Source organism: Cryptotermes secundus, unplaced genomic scaffold, assembly GCF_002891405.2.
Source record: "Cryptotermes secundus unplaced genomic scaffold, Csec_1.0 scaffold572, whole genome shotgun sequence".
In the NCBI taxonomy this organism is placed as follows: Eukaryota; Metazoa; Arthropoda; class Insecta; order Blattodea; family Kalotermitidae; genus Cryptotermes; species Cryptotermes secundus.
Genome location: NW_019725849.1, coordinates 1,175,892 through 1,197,162, shown reverse-complemented (window position 1 = coordinate 1,197,162; position 21,271 = coordinate 1,175,892). Strand labels below are relative to the sequence as shown.

The 21,271-nt window shown below is 45.8% G+C and overlaps 1 protein-coding gene across 2 annotated transcripts in view; it reads left to right on the top strand.

Moving 5' to 3' along the window:
• The window catches only part of LOC111863766 (CD151 antigen), a 38,696-nt gene that overhangs the window by 5,603 nt on the left and 11,822 nt on the right, over positions 1 to 21,271 (top strand). For both annotated transcript variants that reach the window (XM_023850412.2, XM_023850411.1), the window contains exons 2-3: positions 13,051 to 13,177; positions 17,834 to 18,025. In XM_023850412.2, the coding sequence (XP_023706180.1) occupies positions 13,091 to 13,177; positions 17,834 to 18,025 (279 nt within the window). In that variant the 5' untranslated portion in view covers positions 13,051 to 13,090. The remainder of the gene's footprint in view (positions 1 to 13,050; positions 13,178 to 17,833; positions 18,026 to 21,271) is intronic.

Here is a 21,271-nt window from a genome sequence, read left to right as displayed (position 1 = left end):
GGGTAGTATTTTGTCGTTTAGTGGGGGGGGGAGTCCAACTGGGTCCGCTCGGCACGGCGGCCACTGATTGGCCTATTGTAGCCTGCCCCGGGTGATTATGACGATGGAGAATTTGGTGGAATGAAGATCGGCAGGGGAAACCGAAGTACTCGGAGAAAACCCGCCCCAGCGCCAGTTTGTCCACCACAAATCCTACTTAACCAGAACCGGGATCGAACCCGGGCGGCCGCTGTGGGAAGCCAGCGACTAACCGCTTGAGCTGTGGCGCTGCCAGTCACGAACTTACTTCCCATCCAGGCAACTCGGTGAATTGCCACCAGTGGTACGCGTACCACCAGCCGAGAACACTACCTTAAGGCACAGTGAATACAATGTGTAGCACATGATCTGAGCTGCTGGCGGTGTCGTTAAATGAACTGTAAATAGTTCCCTTTCAGTCCGGACGATTTCACAACAAGAAGTGACAGCAGTTCCTGATATCCAGGATATTGTAATGGTTAAGCTATCCCTGTAACAGGACACGGACTCCCATAGGCTTGTGAGACGTCGAGGTTCCCACATTTCCTAGACAATAGGCTCACTGAGGGCGGTGAGGTACCCAAAACATGATGGTAGTTAAAAGGCTGCCAATGCGCCTAATTAAGCTCAACTCCATCAACACATGTTAGGCAGCGTCTTCACGAGCGCACAAAATGCGTCCGTTGTAACGAACGTCGTGGCGTCCGTTGTAGAAATAAACGAGAGTGGCGAATGCTACGCTTTCTTCTGGCTCCATTGCAGACAAAAACTACGCAACGCTTTCTGCAGCTGTGTGGTGTCCTCAGCAACGGCCGTCATAAAATACGTTCGTTGCAACGAACGTACTTCATGCGCTCGTGTGTCCCCAGCCTTAGGCAGCGCCAACACGAGCGCACAAAATGCGTCCGTTGTTACGATCTTCGTGAAGTCCGTTGTAGAAATAAACAAGAGTGGCCAATGCTACGCTTTCTTACGGCTCCATTACAGACAAAAAACTACGCACCGCAATCTGCAACTGTGTGGTGTCCTCAGCAACGTCCATCATAAAAGTACGTTCGTTGCAACGGACGTACTTCGTGCGCACCTGTGGCCCCAGCATAAGGCAGTGTCTACAAGAGCGCACAAAATGCGTCCGTTGTAACGAACGTCGTGACGTCCTTTGTAGAAATAAACAAGAGTGGCCAATGCTACGCTTTCTTCTGGCTCCATTGCAGATAAAAAACTACGCACCGCATTCTGCAACTGTGTGGTGTCCTCAGCAACGTCCGTCATAAAATACGTTCGTTGCAACGGCCGTACTTCATGCGTTCGTGTGGTCCCAGCCTTAGGCAGTGACTACACGAGCGCACAAAATGCGTCGGTTGTAGAAATAAAGCTTGAAGCCCAAGCCGCTTTGCTGGCGCCCCTGGAGAAGAGGAAACCCCCGGGAATAGCATGAAAATAATCAAGAGATATTTGATTGAGGACAGAAGAAGCAAATGAAAATGACGAAAAACGAATCTAGAGTAAGGGGGGACGGAAATGGGAATATGTGGCTTCCTGTTCAATATTCATTGGGCTTTATACTCTTAATGTTTGGAAATAATGGCATCTGTGCCAAAGAAATCACAGCTTTAATCTGAGAAGAGGGAGGTTTGGCGCGTGGGCGTAGAGACATCGGACCGTTTTGTATCGGCCATAACCTGTTATTCTGGACAGACTAAAAGGCGGATGTGAGAGAGAAGGGGGAGGGGCGGGTTAATACAGCAGCTCAAAATACATTAACCGTGGAAGATTGTGAAAACCACGGTAGTAGGGAGAGTCCAGGCGCGTCGAGATAACTAGGTGACGCAGTTGATTAATGAAAACTCTCACATCTCATAAGACTGGCTTGTAACGTAATTCATTGAAACAGAATTATCGAAGCCACAGTTTGCTAATTTCTTGCGCGGGCTTATGCTGGTGTCCCCGCCCGCATGATTTGACCCCTACAGTTGAGAGATTGGTACGGCCGCAGGGATGGGAACAAGTACCCGTTGCCCTCCGTGTTCTCAGCACTTAGATTCGAACTCAGCACGAGAGCGAAACACAGAGTGTTCTAAACGGATCGGCCCTGAGGTAACTTACGTTTGACCTCGAATTTGTGTTTGCTGTGGTAGTTTTCTAGTGTCGAGACGAATCTACTCACCAGTGTTGTCTCAGTCTTCTTTCGTCATTGAGATCTGTTACAACAGTTGAAGTTACTTGTGGCCTTACATCGATAGATTTTACGTTACTATATAAATGCGCAAGCAGATGTTGTCCCTATGCTTAATTAGTTACACTATATGGTGGATTTAACGTATAGCTACGCCTTTCTTGACCTCGGCATTAGATCGAGGTGAGTAGTCAGTTTCGCGCCTCGGCCGGTTTCCCCCCAAGGAAAGACCTCCGGTAGCCATTGGCTAGGAGGCTGAGTGGGCCACAGAGACAGTCTGGTCGACGTGGAGAAGAGAAAAATCATAGGCTGCTGGGAATTGAACCTGTGGCCTGTCGCTATACCGACTGAGCAATCCCGACGTCGCAAGTGAAAGGAGGTTCTCTAAGCAACACACCGCCAACAGATGGGTTACAGTAGGTCAGGAAATTCTCCCGTAGTCATTGGTCTTTATTTATACTCGTGTGACGCAAAAAACAAACTGTGTTTCCGGTGTTTACGTGCCCCAGAAACAAAAGAATTACGTGACTGAGTGAATCACGACGACGTTTCTTGAGCCATGAAGGCCCATAGGGTTGTGAGACGTCGAGGCTCGCACATTTTCTCAAGACAGTCGGCTCACATATGGCGGTAAGGTTTTCAACTTTACGCGCCGGCAGCCCTTTACTCCCCCAGAAAGATTCCTGGTACTCATTTCTGTTAGAAGCTGAGTCGACCTCGGGGCCATATTGCGGCTGGAAGGATTAGGTAAATTAAAATCCACCTCATCGGGATTCGATCCCGCGACCTTCCGGCTTGTAGCATAGTGTCTCAGCCACTACCCTACCGCGTCCCCCCTGCTCCGGAGCTCCGTCTTATCTGAAACCAGAAACTCTGTTTCGAAGCTGGAGGCAAATTTCTTAAATGCCGAATTTGAATAAAATCCGTTAAACCGTTTAGGTTCTAGCAAGGGACGCATCTGTACAGAGAGTTTGCATTCCAAAAATCACTTCTTCATATTCAAAGGTGGGGGGGAGGGAAACGTGTAACTCTGAAAATCGATTTGTTTTTCACGAGCAGAATACTATTTCATCCTATGTGTGTGAAAAAGTGAAAACAGTCATGCTCGTACAGTGCGGTAGCATTTCATGCTACTTTGAAGTAGTGCGCTATAAAACAAAGTCTCGTTTTATCCGCGAAGTTTTAAATAATTCAGGTCCCCGCAAAAAAAATGTTTTGCGTTTATTCCTATGAAAAAAAATTCTCTTGAATTATGCGAGGTCTTCAGGACGCATCTCCCAATAAAATGCGACCGCGATGTATCATGCATCGCAAAAAAAAGCCCTCTCGAAACCTCTGCGCTGCCAGGATCCAGGAGTCTTGTACAAGAATAAAAGAGCGCTTGTTGATGTGGTAATTAGAAGCAGATGACGGACTAGTCGAACTCCGCGTTTTGCCTGCAATGGCACGAAGTTTGCCTAAACTCGCTTCAGCATGTGACAGACAGAAAGACACGGATGGTTAGAGCTTTTGCGTGATGTGGGCAACATGGCAGCCGAACTGTTGCCCTTAAGAGTCCCATCATGACTCCTTATACATACCTGGGAAGTCCTGGCCTTAAAATGGGAGCATGAACATGCCCCTCCCTCCACTAAATGCCTTCATGACCTAGCGAATAAGGCATGTCTGGAGCCCAGTGTTGCCCAGCAACAGCAGCCGCACGGTGTACCTATAGAAGGATGTCGTGTCCCAGGTCCTTGGACGTGTGACCGACCATCCTGACGCACGAGAACCCTGATATAAATTGCAGTTTCATGCTGGAGTATAAATTCAAATTATCGAAACATGAAATCGTCAGAAGCCGCAACACTCTGGACCATGTACCCCCTTGGCGGTAGGATTACCCAGGGGGACGCTGGAGGTTGGCCTCTCCGAGCGCATTGTTCACATATCCACATTGAAGTGACTTCAGACCAGACATCGGGAAACTGATATCACTTCATTAAGAATGTACTAACAGTGAAGTTGTTACTAAATTCGGTATCTTATTTTTTTGTTATTATCTTCCTTAGTGGGTCGTGCAAACTGCTGTTCTGAAGGGTAGGGCAGGGGATGGGTTTATGGAACCAGAAAACTTTTGGAGATGCCCAGTTCGAATCTGTCGAAACTTCTACTATTCTGACTCAGATGTTTCGTGGTTTTCCATGGTACTTCGAGGTCAATAGTACTGTCACGTGATGATAGTTCCCGTTGAAATTCATCTGACTTCGTGCAAGTGGACTTACGGAACAAAGGCTGCCCTTTTGCTGAAAATCTCGGCATGCAACCATGACATTTCCGGGCGCGATGTATGCAACCCGCAATAACCGCAGAGGCATGAAGAGACTGAGGCGCACAAGTCGCTTTTATATCGCGCAATATGTGCTGCCTGTTTATGGTTGCGGGGGAGGGGGGGCTGCGAAGCGTGCAGGGTGTCCCGTGAAGAGCTATACGATATCTCCTTATCGAGGCCTGCAAAGCTGTAGCTGCTGTCTTCTTAGGTTGGAAATAATTTCAATTTCCTTAGAGCCACGTGTACACACAAGAACCATGATTTCTCTTACATGGCCTGTAGTTATGAGCTTACAGCGGTTTTAAGCGTGAAACAAGACGTTAATGATTTGTGGAATATTTTGCGACTCTGTACTATATACGAGTATATTTAGGCCGTGCTAGCCGCCGGCTTCCCACCGCGGCGAACCGGGCCCGAGCCCAGGTCGGCTCATGTGACATTTGTGGTGGACAGAGTGGCACTAGGGCAGGTTTTCTTCGAGTACTTCCGTTTCCCCTGCCAGTTCTCGTTTCACCGACTGTTCCACACTCATCATCTATCATCTGGGGCTGGTACAGTAGGCCAGTAGTGGCCGACGTACTTAGTGGACTTAGTCTCACTCCCAAGCGGCCTCCGTAGTCTAGAGGTAACGTTCCCACCTCATGACTTGTACGTAGTACGCGGTTCAAATACCCGGCGGATACCGTGGAATTTTTAAGGGCGGAAAAATTCAGGGAACAAGTCCTCCGGGAGGGACTTTAAGCAGTGGGTCCCGTGTCGTAGCTTTACGGCACGTAAAAGAACCTCATATCTCCAAAGGAGGTCACTGAGCCAAATTACGGACGTTTCCCGCCCAACAGCAGTCTCTCATACCTCTGGTAGATGGGGGAAGGATTATAAATATCTCTCAGCTAGTAGAGCCGGTCTCGCTGGCTGGGCGGGACTGATGGTAAGCACCAGTACCGGTAGGATATAGAGACGGGTAGAAATCATAGAGGGAAGCACAATGGACCAATACAGGTCTAAGTGCATGGGGAAACCTACCCTCTCCAATAACTAACTAACTACCTAACTAACTAACTAGTCTCACCCCCACCCCAAGAAACAAAAAAAACTATCGTAGAATGGTAAGCTGAGAGGTAAATTATTAGTTGGAAAAGATTTGAAAGGAAGTGGCCCTGACCTAATCGAAGAATTCTACTGCGTTTGCATGGATTGACTGAAGGTAACCACGAAATACCTCGGCCTGGATTCGAACAGAGCACTTCCCAAATACTGTCACAGTTTCATGGCTGAATGAAAGTGACTGTACCACTAGAAACTTGAGGGGAGGCGTTGTCGGTGTACACACACGTAGCTTTTCGAGCTACCGGCTGGCTTTAGTATGTGTTCAGATAATGAGATGTAGTTCTCACAGCGGCAACTGAAGATCACTGTCCTTTGGGATGTGACACTGTATTATTTTCTAGAAATTTACCAGGACAGTGATAAATGGGCACCGACGTTTCGTTGGAACGTACTGGTTCCATTTCTATTCTAAAAAAATAGAGGCAGCAGGTTCCTCCGGAACTTACGCACCTANCGTAGCTTTTCGAGCTACCGGCTGGCTTTAGTATGTGTTCAGATAACAAGATATAGTTCTCACAGCGGCAACTGAAGATCACTGTCGTTTGGGATGTGACACTATTATTTTCTAGAAATTTGCCAGGACAGTGATAAATAGGCACCAACGTTTCGGTGGAACGTATTGGTTCCATTTCTATTCTAGAGGAAGCAGGTTCCTCCGGAACTTACGCACCTGTCTACCAAAGCACACGGCGTCACTTACTAAAAGACCATAATCGTTTTAGTGACCTCAGTGAGAACCTGAATTTTCGCATAATCCGTTGTATCTTTTTTATTTTGTTGCGTTTTACACGACTCTGTTAGCTAGTTTGAAACATGAACTCGTGATAACTTGCTAAACCGTATGTAGCAGTCTGCCATTTACAGCTTTATACATCAGTTTCTACAGCGGTTTCAATGTAGGTAGTGACTTAGCGAACGACAAGAGTTAGTGATACATAATGAATTCGAAGATGCTATCACAGCTTTGGCTGGGAGCAATAGAGACCTTAAAACCCTGTCACNTGCTAAACCGTATGTAGCAGTCTGCCATTTACAGCTTTATACATCAGTTTCTACAGCGGTTTCAATGTAGGTAGTGACTTAGCGAACGACAAGAGTTAGTGATACATAATGAATTCGAAGCTTTGGCTGGGAGCAGTAGAGACCTTAAAACCCTGTCAGGATACTGTCCCGGATGACATCTGAACACATCGCGACAGTTACGCTACACCAAAGCGCACGGTTTTATATCCTGTTCCATGAAAAGACCTTTCTCTAGGAACTCGAATACAACCCAGAGCGAAGTGATTTAGACGAAACGAGGTTTGGACGACCGGTATACTGCTAAGCAGCGGTGCAGGCACACAGAAGCATCAGCGTCCGTTGAGTGAGCGGTAATACTTTCCCGTTCTAAGAAACGCGGGGAGTAAGGTGAGCTTGCAAAGGGGTTTACCGTTTGGAATTGGACAGGTATATTTGTGCTCAGAATCTGTACACGTCACACGTCACGATTCACTGGGTGAATATTTTCTGTGGCACCCTATGCCTTATCAGTCTCCTTGGTGATACGACCGTCATGTGTTTCTGTGCGTCGGAAGCAACGTTCTACTTTTCCTAGTTTAAGCCTTCAAAGCCCATACCGCATGCATTGACATAACTAAAATTCTGCATTCTGCCCACAGAGTGTATCTGTATGTTCCGTATGGTTCTCACAATAAACAGCGACTGTTTCCATAAACAGCATTAACCGGTTGGGTTTAGTAGCGGAGACGTAATGTTTGCTGTGAGGTACGGACTGGATTTGTATGTATTACACGATATTCCGATGTCCAAGATACGCCGAATGCATGCTACATGGGCCTCAATCTAAGTCTGCACGATGTTGCTACCATAGTTGAATTGGGTGAGGGTTCCAAATGTCACGCATCCATAACAGGGCTCCAATCTAAAGGACAGAAGTGCTCTCCAAACGGTAAAGAACAGTTTTTAAACGAAAACATGTACGTAAAACGTAAAGTTATCTCCGGTCGTAATTAATTAAGCACCACGTCATGAGAACATACGGGGAACGGAACTAGGTGGAGGTGAGTGGTCAGCTTCACGTCCCTCTCGCCTTAGCCTCAAGTTAACGGTCCACGGTACGTTTGTAAAGGGGGCTAGACGGGCGTGGTTCTTAGTTCCAGGCGTAAACAAGATGAGTTCGAGCCTCATACTCCGAAATTGTTTGTACGCTAGGGGTTCTAGAACTTTTATAGCGCCCCCCCCCGTAAAATAATGTTTAAAATTACACGACTGCCTTGTCCCAGCCAATTAGCGAACAGTTGAGTTCTGCACATTTTTTTGCAGGTTACAATCAGACTGTACTGTGAGCACGGGAACCGAAATAGCTTTATAGCCCCTTAGCACGTATAGTAAGCTAGTAAATGTCCCCATGGAGTTATGAGAGGTGCAGTTCAGGACATAATTCCATGTTCCTGCCAGACTGTACGGTGGCAGAAGGAAGCAAATAGCTTTACAGCCGCTCTTATACCCATTGTATGTATAGAGTGTTCCTGTACAGTCATGAAAAATTTACGAAATGCTACTCCGGCTACACAGCTGTACTTATCGAAAGTGCATATATGAATTCTCACTGACTGGACTAAACCGTGCTTGGGTACAGCTATACAGTAAACGCTTGCCAATCCGGATCGAAATATGAAGAATTAGCTTCACAGTTGAGTATATACTTTAAAAGACGTATGGAATTTAAGAAGGCAGATGAGTCACTTGCCTGTTTAGAAAAAACTTGACATCTTCTTCAAACCTACATTATTACGTTCAAAAACAAGCAAAACTTCTGAGTCATCTGTTGATGGAAAAATATATTGTCTTTTTATAGTTCTTAAATGAAGGCTTTGCAGTTATATTTTCTTATTTATTTACATCACAACTTATTTAATTAAATTTTCCTTTTATTTGTGTTCTGATTTTTAATTTTGTCTTTAGGGCAACTTTTTGCTTCGCCACGTGACGAAGTGAATGTTGCTTGTAGGATCTGAGGTCCTCGTAGCGTTGGTTATGAAGTGTTGTATCTTCAGGGATGTAACGCTGTGTAGTCCATTGAAACTGACCCGACATTTCGGAGGAACCCTGAAGATGGAGGCGACATGTTCCTCAGAAACATTGGACGAATTTCAACGGACTACACGGCGTTAAATCCTAGATGTTATTTTTAACGGCTCCCTTGCTCATAGCTGTAGTGACCAAGCTACCTACGCACAAGGATGGATATAGTACACGTGGGGTTAATCATTTTGGTCGGCACTCCGAACAGATTTAGGGTGGTGATTAGAAGTTTACACGCGTTTCGGAAGCACCTACTGCCTCCATTTTCAGGATCGGAGAGTAAACAGAAAGAAACAGGCAGTCTGGCTGTGCCTGCACTTGTTGGTTAGTGTGTTTGGTTACAGTTAGATTATGAAGATGGATTGAACTGGTTCCTCCGAAACGTCGGTGGACTTTACTACAGGGCCTGGCATCCCAGAAGGAAGTACATAGATGCCTGGCACACGGTACACTCCGTGCTCATAGTGTGACGTAACTGGCCGTATTTAGCCTTGCACATTCGATTGAGCTTGTGTTCTTAGTCGTGCCCTTGGCCCACTGTTGCACGCATGCTGTATGATAGTATCGCAGGAACAGATGACGTAATTCCAAGGCGACCTATGAGCATCGGTAACTCTTTGAGCTGTGATGAATTTGTTGCTCTGTTGCGAGCTGCAGATGAAGCGTCACGTGATGCATGTGGTAACCGCGGATTACAGAAGTCGCCGGTCATCCTTCGAAGGTCGTACAGAATTTTGTATATGCCAGCAAATCTGTTGCTATGTCTGTAGGATTCGGATTCCTATATGATTTAACGACATTGATTCAGCTGCTTTGGATTGTGAAAATTCTGATGACGCATGATACGAATTTTGAAGTTTCACTGCTGTGACATATTGTAGAATTGTTGGTTATGACACCGTATAGTCTGGTAACATTTTGAAGTTCTCACTGCCGTCACATATTGTTGAATTGTTGGTTATGACACCGTGTAGTCTGGTAGGCAGTTACGAACTTTTCGAAGCAACAAACTGTTTCCATCTTCAGGCTAGGGGTGAGTTAAATTAGCGAAATGCTTTGTTGCATAGAAGGTGAAACGAAAAGATACGCGAAGGACAGTTATCCTGTGTGATAGGAGAAAGAGGAACAGATTACACTTACCCATATTTGACTGATTTCTGCCCTGAAGATAGATACAGTATTTTCCACCGAAACGGTGGAACCCCACTTATCAGACTGGACGCATTATCACGGAGCTAACCAGTTGCCAGCGTATGTTTCAGTGCGTTTCCTTGCTGTAGACATTTACGCTGCTGAGGCCTTTGAAACCTGATCAGAATTAAAGGTAAAGTAGAGGGGGGATAGCAAAAGATTGCACTGTTGTAATGCTGCGGCGGGAGGGGGGGGCTGGAAGGGAATTTCCGGCACTGAAGTCACACAGGCAGCGCCCGCTCGTTCTGCAAGTGAAGGTAGAGAATGCGAAGGGATAATAAGATTGAGAGTGCAATGTTCGTGGTTATGCAGAGAAGCAAAGAGGCATGTCCTCTTCGGCGTGTGGGAGGACGGCACGAGAAGTATGGAGTGCAAAGTGGGAGGAAGGGGGGGGGTTGGATAAGCGCTATTGTAAAAATCATACCAAACCAGCGGATATGCTGACATAGAGGCAGCGCTCTAAATTTCGGTTCTGGGAATGCTTAGTTCGAATCTTTGCCAGGGCACCGGCGATCCTAATTGAGGGTTTTAGTGGGTTTTGTCAGTCCCTGAAGGCAAATCCCGAGGTAATAAAGCAAAAGGTAAAGCTGTTCCTATAACAGGCTGTAGAGTCCCATAGGGTTGTGAGGGCGAGGCTCCCCAATTTTCTGTACAGTCGGCACACAGATGGCGATGACATCAGCCTTAAGCCCCGGCCGCTCTTTGCGCCCAGAAAGATTCCTGGTACTTATTTGTCTTAGAGGCTGAGTCGATCCAAGGGCCATAATGCGGCTGGAAGGATTAGTTCAATTGAAAAATCCAGTGATCTCATCGGGAATGAAACCCGCAACCTTCCGGCTTGTATCATAGTACCTCGGTTACTCCACGCCCGCTTCCTTCTATATCCTTCCTTTCGAATTCATTATGTCACCATACCGTTTGACGCTATGTGATATAGCTACTGGCAGCAATCGGGAAGTAACCGGCGTAGCGAACACACAAACACTCGGTGCGCAAAGGAAGAGTTATTTTAAAACACGTGACCATTGCTGTAGTTTCGAGAGTTAAACGTATTCTAGCTGTTTAGTTTTGTCTCGACTGATGTCATGTTCTCTGAGTCGCTCTTTCTTGCACATGTGACGCAATAGCGACGCCTATTTGCCTGTTTAATTTGGGAGCAAACAGTCGGCAGTAGAGAAGCGTTGGGGGCTCTAGAACGCTTGCGCCCTGTTCTAACATCACAAGAGTGCCGTAGCTGCGTTGTTTATTTATGTATTCCAGTTGCTATCTGATGGTGTATTATATAGCCCCTACTGAATGCCTTGATTATGTGTGCATGTACTGTAATGTGAAGAGAGATGAAGTGACAGGAGCTTCATAACCTGTACTCTTCTCCAAGTATAATTAGAATGATCAAGTAAAGGAGGATGAGGTGGGCAGGGCATGTAGCACGAATGGGGGATACGAGGAATGCATATAGGATATTGGTGGGAAAGCCAGAAGGAAAGAGACCACTGGGAAGACCAAGGCGTAGGTGGGTGGACAGTATTAAAATGGATCTTATAGGATGGGATGTTATGGATTGGTTTGATAGACCAGTGGAGGGCTCTTTTGAACACGGTAATGAACCTTCGGGTTCCGCAAAATTCTGGGAAATTCTTGTCTAGCTGCAGAATTGGCAGCTCCTCCAGAAGGGCTCAGCTCCATGAGTAAGTACGTAATGTACTATAATATATTGTTACGTATTCGAGTGACTGTAGACTGGGTTTGGATTGGTAATAAGATTTATTGGACACTTTGACACACAACTCGTGACTGCTCTTTACAAATCACACACAGACTTATGTTCTCAGACACGTTGCTTGGTAACGTCTTCCAACATTGGACGTTCCTCTGCTTCCTGGATCACGTCCTCGTAGGCTGGCGGCCATCTCACACCAACTTCCTACTCTTTTAACTGACATCTCAAGGCTCTCTCGTAATGGAACTTCCGCCGTTGGAAGCCGCTACCAAGCAACGGCTAGTGAAAACTTAAGAATTCATGTATGCTGTAGTTAGGTGTGTAACTGAGTGAGACTGTCTTAGTTATTTGTAGTTACGTTCCATAAGTGGTAAGTAAATTTGATTACCAGTCTAAGCCCTGGCTATAGTCACACTGCATCACGTCACAGTATTTTTCTTTTTTATGCTTCTCTACCGTCGGGTCACAATGTCCGGTTCGGGTGATCCAGACATTGGTCGAGGCCTCTGATGAGTTACACATTTAAGAATAAGTTTCCACAGAAAACACACTGCATCACCATTATAAAGACCAGCAGGTCAGTGCTGTGTAGTGAAATAACCGCTGTTTATTCTGATTACTTTACGAAACACACAAACATACTCTGTGAGATTTCTTCATGGTTACCACTAAGGTAACCTAAAATCCAATATATATATATATACATATATAAACTGACTTATTAGTTGTAGCTGCTAATAAGGGACCCAACATCACTTGTGAGTGTGCACCATTTCTGCATGGTATTCTGGTGCTCTCGGTCCCGACAGGTTTTACTCAGTCCCTCCAGACCGCTTGCTATCGTATCATTCACCAGTCAACACATGAGCCATATGACGTTGTATACTACGATATTGAAGGTCTCCGTAGCACCTATACCGGTTCTGGGACCCACCGAACCTCATATCCAATGGGTACCGAGAGTAAAGCGGCCGGGGTTTGAAGCTGACCATACTTCCATCTAGTGCCTAGGTCAAGAATGTTGGAGCAATACCTCCACAGAGCCATGTTACTTGATGGTGTAGTGCTTAACCAATTAAGCACAGGGACGACTTTGGCTATATCTCGCGTGTGAACTTAACTGTGAGAGAAATACTGGATACAGTTTTGTATGAAGTTGATAACAGTGATATTCCTCGATAATTAACTACAGTCAATTTTATAAATTGGTACAATAATAGATTCCTTCCAATGATTAGACATTTCTTCCATATCTCAAATCAGAATTAATGAGTTTATGGATCTCAGAACGTAATATTTCACCTCCTGTTTGAATCAGTTCTACAGGAGTTTGGTCAGGAGATGAAGAGCTATAACAGTTTCATTCTCTTTAATTAAAGTATGAACAAATAAAGAAACAAATTGCCATATTGTAATTAATACTTCTCCATTCTCTTGCAGGCGCACCATGTTTTAACTGTACAGCACATGGCATCATAAAATGGCGACCCGGAAATCACGTGACTCGGATTGTAACAGCGTCAGCTTCCTCAAGTATGTTCTGTATATCTTCAACGTCGTCTTCCTGGTGAGCATGAGCCAGGGAAGTGTAGGTTGCGATAGTAATCTTTGTTTCTACCTTCTCATTCTTCGCGATCAGACAGTTCTTATAAGTTTCATATTTTCATATCAGCTTATGGTACATTGTAAATGGATAGCCCTTTTTTTATTATTATTGTATTCCTTCGGGTGGGGTGAGACAGTCCACTAAGTATTTCGGACAGTCTTTGGCGTACCGTACCAATCCCGTATGATAGATGATAAGTATGGAGCAGTCAGTGGAATGAGAATTGGCAGGGGAAACCGAAGTAGTAGGAGAAAACCTGCAACAGTTCCACTTTGCCAACAACAAATCCCACGTGACTTGACCTGGGATCGAACCCGGGCCGCTATGATAGGTAGCCGGCACTAACCGCATGAGTTATGGCACGGCCTGGGTACCCCAAATTGTCAAGAGATGGCAGGATCAGTTTAGTTTCATTAACACTGACACAAATGAAGGGCACTACGTAGGGAAGAGGACAAGTCACAAAGAGATCTGTCAGGTCCACGGAATAAAAAGGTAAAGGTAAAGTGGTCCCTGTTCTTAATTACTTAAACACTGTGCTATGAAGACATGGGCCCCGGCCTGTTTATCTCCGGGGAAAGAGGCCCCGGTAACAATTGGATGGGCCCCAGAGCTGGGAGAATCCAGTGATGTGAGGTCTGTCATACAGGCGAAACAGCAGTAAGGTGTGTGTTACGATAAAGGAGTGCGTCGCGTTGGTGATGAGCCCGCGGATTACTGAGTTGACGTGTACACGCTACTGGGCGTTTTGCCAGCGTTTCGTTCTGGTTAACGGTTTCAGATCCTCTGCCCACAACTGAGCTTGCCCTGACAAGAAGGAGAATGCGGAAGGAGATAACGGAGGCGAAGAGAAGATGAAAATGAACAAAGCATGGAGGAGAATATGAAGAAAATTAAGGAACACAAAAGGGGGGTGACAAAGTAGATGGATGAAGACGGAGGGCGAGAAAAAAGAAATGAAGGAAAATTAAATGGGAACGGGAGTATGAGGGAATTAATAGCAGAATTACTCTTTACGTTTCTTTAGTCCTGCATTTCCAGTCTGGAGACGGCAATTAGCTCCGTGTAATGTGGCCAGCCTTTGCATTTTAACCTGATTACAGTGAGAACAGGTTTCTGAAACATTGCACAGTAATAGCTACTTATTCTGGGAATCATGCCAAAAGCACAAATTAACTCTGCTGACATGTTCGCAACGAAAAGTCGCAGAAATGCGTCTCTCAGCTTCACAATATCTGTCATATCTGATCGTCCCTCCCCGTGTAACAACTCAAGAACCTTTGAAAGGATTGTCATGAAATGTGATATTAAAAAATATAAAGCTATCCCTGTAACAGGCCGTGAATGACCATAGGATTATGAGACGTCGAGGCTCCCACGTTCTCTAGACAGTCGACTCACAGATGGCGGCGAGGTTGTCAGCCTGACGCGCCGGCCGTCCTTTACTCCCAGGAAGATACCTCGTGCTTATTTATGTTATAGGCTGAGCTGACCTTATGGCCATAGTGCGGCTGGAAGGATTAGATAAATTGAAAAATCCATTGGCCTCATCGGGAATAGAACCCGCCACCTTCCGGCTAGTAGCGTAGTGCCTGAACCAGCTACCGCCACCGCTTGCCCCCAAATATGATACAATACACACGCGCGAGATATTTCGTGTAAATTAATACCGTATGACGTAACATTGACTGATACATAACATGCCATGCTGAGCGCACATCGTGCAACTCACTAAACATATAACTAACTACGTAGTTTTAGTCCGCAAGCGACGTATACCGACCGAGTGACCGCCACTTGTTGGCGAAGTTAGTGCCAACTTTAGCGGATGGAGGGTGTCGCGTGGTCAGCGCAACGGATCCCCACGGCCGTTAATCTCGGTTTTCTATACCGGAACCGCTATTTCCTTGAAATAGCTCCACAATTATCTTCACGAGGCTGAGTGGACCCCGTTCCAGACCCACTATTTCTCAGAAAATCTGGTAGCGCCGGACCTCTGGATCTGTAGCCAGGAACTATGACCACTAGACCACAGAGGCGGCCCACTAAATATATATCGGAGCGAAAAATATTTGAAATAAAAGTTGTAGAGAAATACGAAGCATAGTGTAATGCCCGATACGGTTTCCCCGTAAATAATGGACTTTCGATATAATTAAGCAACTGAGCGCGCGCGAGAGACGTACATAACCCTGACCTGCGGAATGTTACGGCAGGTGGTACACAGCTGCCTGTGCTTTCAGTACGTCTGACGGTACCATTAGATTGTCATGGCACGTTACACGCTAACCGCAGATATCTGGGATACAGCGCCATGTGGTCCGTTGAAAATCAACCGGCGTTTCGGAGGAACACGTAGCATACATCTTCAGGGTATGAGAATAAGCAAAGCAAGAAACCAGTGTGTGTACTGCCTGCTTCACGGTGGTCTTGCTTTGCTTATTCCGCCGTGAATATGGGGGGCACAATACTACAAGCCGGAAGGTCGTGGGTTCGAGTCCCGATGCTGTTTTTTTTTTTAAGTTTACCTAATCCTTCAGCCGCATTATGGATCTGGGTTCGACTCAGCCCCTAACAGAAATGAGTGCCAGAAATCTTTATCCAGGGATAAAGGGCGGACGGAGCGTAAGGCTAACAACTTCACCACCATCTATGAGCCGATTGTGTAGAAAATATGGGACCCTCGACGTCTCACAACCTTATGGGCATGAACGGCCTGTTACAGGGATAGCTTTTTGTTTTTCTCCTTTCTGATTTTTACGAATAACTTCATGTCCCAGCATTTTGGAATAAGAGTGTGCGGTAGGCGCTGGCTGGCCCGCCCATCCAATGCTGCAGGTTCCAAATTCAGATCTGCCGTGTCACCAAAATGTCGTGCTAGTGCATACTGATTGGTAAGTTTAAATGTGGCCGAATCGTCTCAATTACGCCTCCAGCGTTTCCATTGGCTAGCGATACTAATGTATAGAACGCACGTGTTTCGCATTACGTTTCGGGGCTTGTCGACATGGAAGCTCTTCGCCGAAAACTTTACAACTGACCATTAACGTTATGACATCCAGGCGCCGCTAGTAGGCCGCTACTACAAGCCCAAACACTACCGCATTCTCCATTGGAATATACGGACTGGCGGACGGCCTTGAACTCTGAAATTCTGTGCAGCCAGCGCTAGAGATCATTAACGAAAGCCGTCACTACATCCTTCTGTCAATTCAACGTGACCTCTTAACTCATTTTGCAAGGTTTTAACTACCTGTTCTTAATATTCGCAACAAGCACAAATCGCTTCGGTTATTTAATAATAATGTATCATATAGACCCGTTACTAGGAAACGACCGCCAAGTAAGCAGGTATACAACAGCCGTTGCAAGATAATGGCTCTGTAAACAATGGCAATAAGAGACGCACGCAACAGAACTGTTGGAAGCGATTCTTTTAGTGTGGTCCGTACCGAGGCAATATAACAGGAAGCAGCTGCGAATACGAGAGACTTGGACCGCAGTGAGAAGAGTATGAGGTTTGTGTGATGTGGCCGCCAGCCACGAGGGACTTGTGAGACAGTCCTCGGCCAGTAAGGACATAAGTACGGATGCTGAAGAAGCTACGGCTTTGGAAGCCATTACCAAGCAACAGCCGATGAAGATGTAGCATACTAAGAAGACTTTGTGCGTGCTGTAGTGAATTGTAGAGTGTATATGAATTAGGCATAGCACTATAATTATTTGTAGTTTCGTCCTGTGCTGTAAGTGTTCAGTAAATACGATTACCAATTCAAAACCCTTTTATAGTCACTCAAACACGTGGCAGTAATAACCTACATTCACTACTAGGCCGCGCCATAGCTCAAGCGGTTAGTCGGTGGCTTCCCACCGCGGCGACCCAGGTTCGAGCCCGGATCTTGTCAAGTGGAATTTGTGGTGGACAAAGTGGCGCTGGGGCAGGTTTTCTCTGAGTAATTTGGTTTCCCCTGCCAATCTTCATTCCATCAAATTCATCATCATAATCACCTGGGGCAGGTACAGTAGGCCAAAAAGTGGCCGACGTGCCGAGTGGATCCAGCTGGACTCCACCCCCCCACTAAGCGAACTAAAAAAAAATACATTTAGTACTGATATATAGAAAGTACTTTCTTCAAAATGTTGGATTTCCTCCTCATGATGGTGTTTAGTGTTGGAAACGTGCGAGGGAAAACTTCATAAAAGTTATTTTAAATTAAGACCTTTTTAGAGTAATGCTTTTATTCTTCACCTGTTCTTTTAACTTTGGTAATATTCGTATTACCGTTATACTGGTTTCTATTTATAACGTTTTTTATTTAAAAATAAGGGGAGGGGAGACAACATCATGTTTTTCCCAGGTCCCATCGTTGTACTCAAGCCGTATTGCTGGTGTTAGACTGTTGTACTGAACGCGTCTAATTTGCATCCCCTCTATATCAGATGTTCAAGGCCTTTATGGGCCGAAAATTACTGTGTATACAGTTTTTAAATGTAGATGGCATGTTGGCTTGGTGTGGAGTTCCGCACAAAAACAGGCAACGAAGTGTAAATAACAATATTTGGAAGTTCGTTTCACGTATAGCGGCCATTACGTGACGGATTGTGTTCCATTTTCAGTTATCCGGCATTGCAGTGTTCGGGGTTGGAATCTGGACCGTGGTTGAGAAGCATCAGTATGTTGTCTTGCTTACCAACGCCACGTACGAGCTGGCCGCATGGGTGCTTATAGTGGCAGGATGCCTTGTATTCCTGGTCACTGTGATTGGATGCCTTGGTGTGCTGCAAAACAATCGTTTCTTTATTCTCGTGGTAAGTTCTGCGGATTTAATATATGTTTAAATTTTATCAATTGGGCTGTAATGTATGTACTCCATTTCATGGAAACGAACAACAGAAATTCTTAACTAGAATTCTTCCTCGTGTCGAGGTTAAGGCTTTGAGGCTGTGTCTTTCTGCTCGCAGATGCCTTCGTGGCATGGTGCTTAATGAAGTACATAGACTGTTTCAGTTCCACGTGTATAGTACAGTACACTCCATTAAACGTGTGTGCAATACTTTAAATTTGAACTTCAGCAAAATTTACTATGCGGAAATCAAAGGTAGGTGACAAGGACTTCCATTCTCTTCAGTAGCAACTCCCCTGTCAACCGAAGGCCAGCGCGCTAAGAGCTCCGCCTAGTTCTCTCCCCACACCGCAGCCCGTGTGAGTGGTTACGGACGGACAACCTGTAGCCAGGAAAGAAGCCCTCACCCCAAATAAGATATAACGGAATTTGTATTGTCTGGCTTCCGATATGGAATCGGCCAGGCCGGCCTGATGTCCGCGTCTCCATGGAACCGAAACGCGTTTTGGCAGACACCGCTGAGCTGGGATTGCTTCTGCGCAGGCGTTATCAGTGACTTTCAAATAAGCTTCTGACATGCAGTACTGTCTCCATAAGTACGGTAGGGTTTTAAAACTTTGTGATTTACGACACGTCTCAGCTGATCAATGAAAAATACAGTTGTGTACGCTTTTGGAGGTTTCTCTCAGACTAGTACGATGGTACTAAAATCCAAATAACGTATCAGTCCTCGTGAACCTGAAGTAGGCTATGTAATGTTCTTTTTCGGTTAGGAGAATAGCCGAGAAATGTTTCAGTGAAAGTCGTGGGAATTGTGGCCGGGTATTACCAAAATTATGGTAATTTCTTAAATTAATGGCAATTTTTTGGCAGAACAGTGCTCGCAAAACTATAGCCACATTTTCACAAACTGATGGCCATGTTTTAATGAAATCTTTCTGTAATAAATTTAATCACGTTTGACAGATGGCTGCGGAGCTAGAGATCAGTTAAGACTCTGTGATGCAGCACCATAATTTTTTATTGTAAGGCGTCCAGGTGGGCAGTAGAAATAAAAAATATTCACTAATACCCCAACAAGTGCCGACCCCGTACTGACCCGCAGAGAACCGCGTTCCCCAGTGGGAGTGAAATGCAGATTCCCGCAGAGCCATTACAAAGGAAACAACGATTCCATTTTGTTGAACGGGGCCAGAAAGCCTTCTCACGATCTAGTCGACTCCGGGAGAGTTGTTTTCATTTCCTAATCAGATAGGACGTTTACCTCTCCGCGATTAGGGGTTGCCCGTCTCATAAGGGTTTGAGGGATCTATCCCCACCAGCACTGACGTCAGAGTATGTAAAAAATAGTTCAGTGAATTTCTGATTGGGGCACGCGGTAGCGTATTTGAGGCACTATGCTGAAAGTTGGGAGGTCGCGGTTTCGATTCCCGATGAGGTCATTGGATTTGTGAATTGACTTTCCAGCCGCACTGTGGCCTTGGAGTCGACTCAGCCTCTAACAGAAATGAGAACGAGGAATCTCGGCTTTATTCGACCCTGAAGGTGGAGACGGTATGTTCTTTCGAAACGCTGATTGGCTCTCAGCGGGCTGCACGGCGTTATATCCAAGAAGGTAGTATTCCCTGAGTACGTTAGAATTATGTACCGCAGCCATTTCCGTGCAAAACGTGAATTTTTTTTGGGTTTTTGACTCTTTGACCTGCCGGTATAAAGGAAACTACGTGGAACTTGAGCTGCCTTCCCCTCAGCTCATCTGTGTGTGCTGTAGTTTCACTGCTGAGTGCTGTCCCAGCCCTCATTAGCGTATGTTAATATCCATGTCGGCGCCTCTTGACTCTGGAATTCAGAGAGACACTGCCCTCACCACGTGCTCATTATACGTGTCTACACGATTTGTGCAGCCCGTGCCCCGGGTACTGTTGTCATGTTCCCTGACCTTCAGGTAGCCTTCACAATCCGTGACTTCACGTTTTGTTATAGCCCCACTGCCTTGCACGCCACGTATAAATGTGATGAATATTGTTGCTTGCGTGCGGGATATTTACTGCCCGTTTCCGAGTAAATGGCGGTTTTGGCGTCCGTCTGCAATGTAATAAAAATGTTTCGAAATCTTTGCAGAGTTGGCAGCATCCTGTTTTATCTACGCCTTTAAATATACCTTTTATAATCAGAATGTCTGTAGTGGAATATGATAAAGACATAGTGACAGGCAGCTGTCGAGTTCTAACAGAGGCATCTGGTGTGCAGTAGATAAACTGCACATTCTCGCAACGTAGCCCACAACCAAGCTCCATTCACAAGCAGGCGACCGTTTGCTGTACATGAAAGAAGGGGACTTTCGGCGTGTACAGTGAACAAAGAAACACGAGATGCTGACGTTGATGAGAAATAAAGTGGAATTCATTGTTGCTGATCTCTTTAGATTTGTGGATGGTGTGTCTTTGGTTGTATAATTAATTAATTAGTTTTTATTGCTAGTGGGGTGGGACTAAGTTCCTTGTACTGCGGCCACTTCTGTCCTATTGTACCAGCCCCAGATGATAGGTGAGGGTGATTGTGGAGTAATTGGTGGAAAGAAGATCGGCAGGGGAAACCGAAGTACTTCGAGGAAACCTGCCCCAGCGCCACTTTCTCCACCACAAATCCCACTTGACCAGACCCGGGATCGAACCCGGGCCGCCGCGGTGGGAAGCCAGCGACTAACCGCTTGAGCTATGGCGCGGCACTTAATTAATTTAGTAAGTAAAGCAATTAAGCGGCCTCCGTAGTCTAGAGGTAACGTTCCCACCTCATGACTCAAGGTACGCTGGTTCAAACCCGGCGGAGGTCGTGGAATTTTTAAGGACAAAAAAATTCAGGGGACAAGTCGTCCGGGAGGGACTTTAAGCCGTGGGTCCCGTGTCGTAGCTTTACGGCACGTAAAAGATCCTCATGTCTCTAGGGGATCTCTGAGCAAAATTATTAAGCAAGTTTCCCGCCCAAGTAGTTTCCAATGCCTCTGGTAGATGGGGGAAGTATCGAGGTACCGATGGCCGACCTCGTTGGCTGAGCGGGGCTGATAGTACGCACCGGTACCGGTACATGAAAGCGACAGTAGAAATTAAAGGGGACGCACAATGGACCAATAACTGGTCTAAGTACATGGGGAAACCCACCCCCACTAATAATAATAAATAATAATAATAAAAGTAAAGCAATTAATTAATTA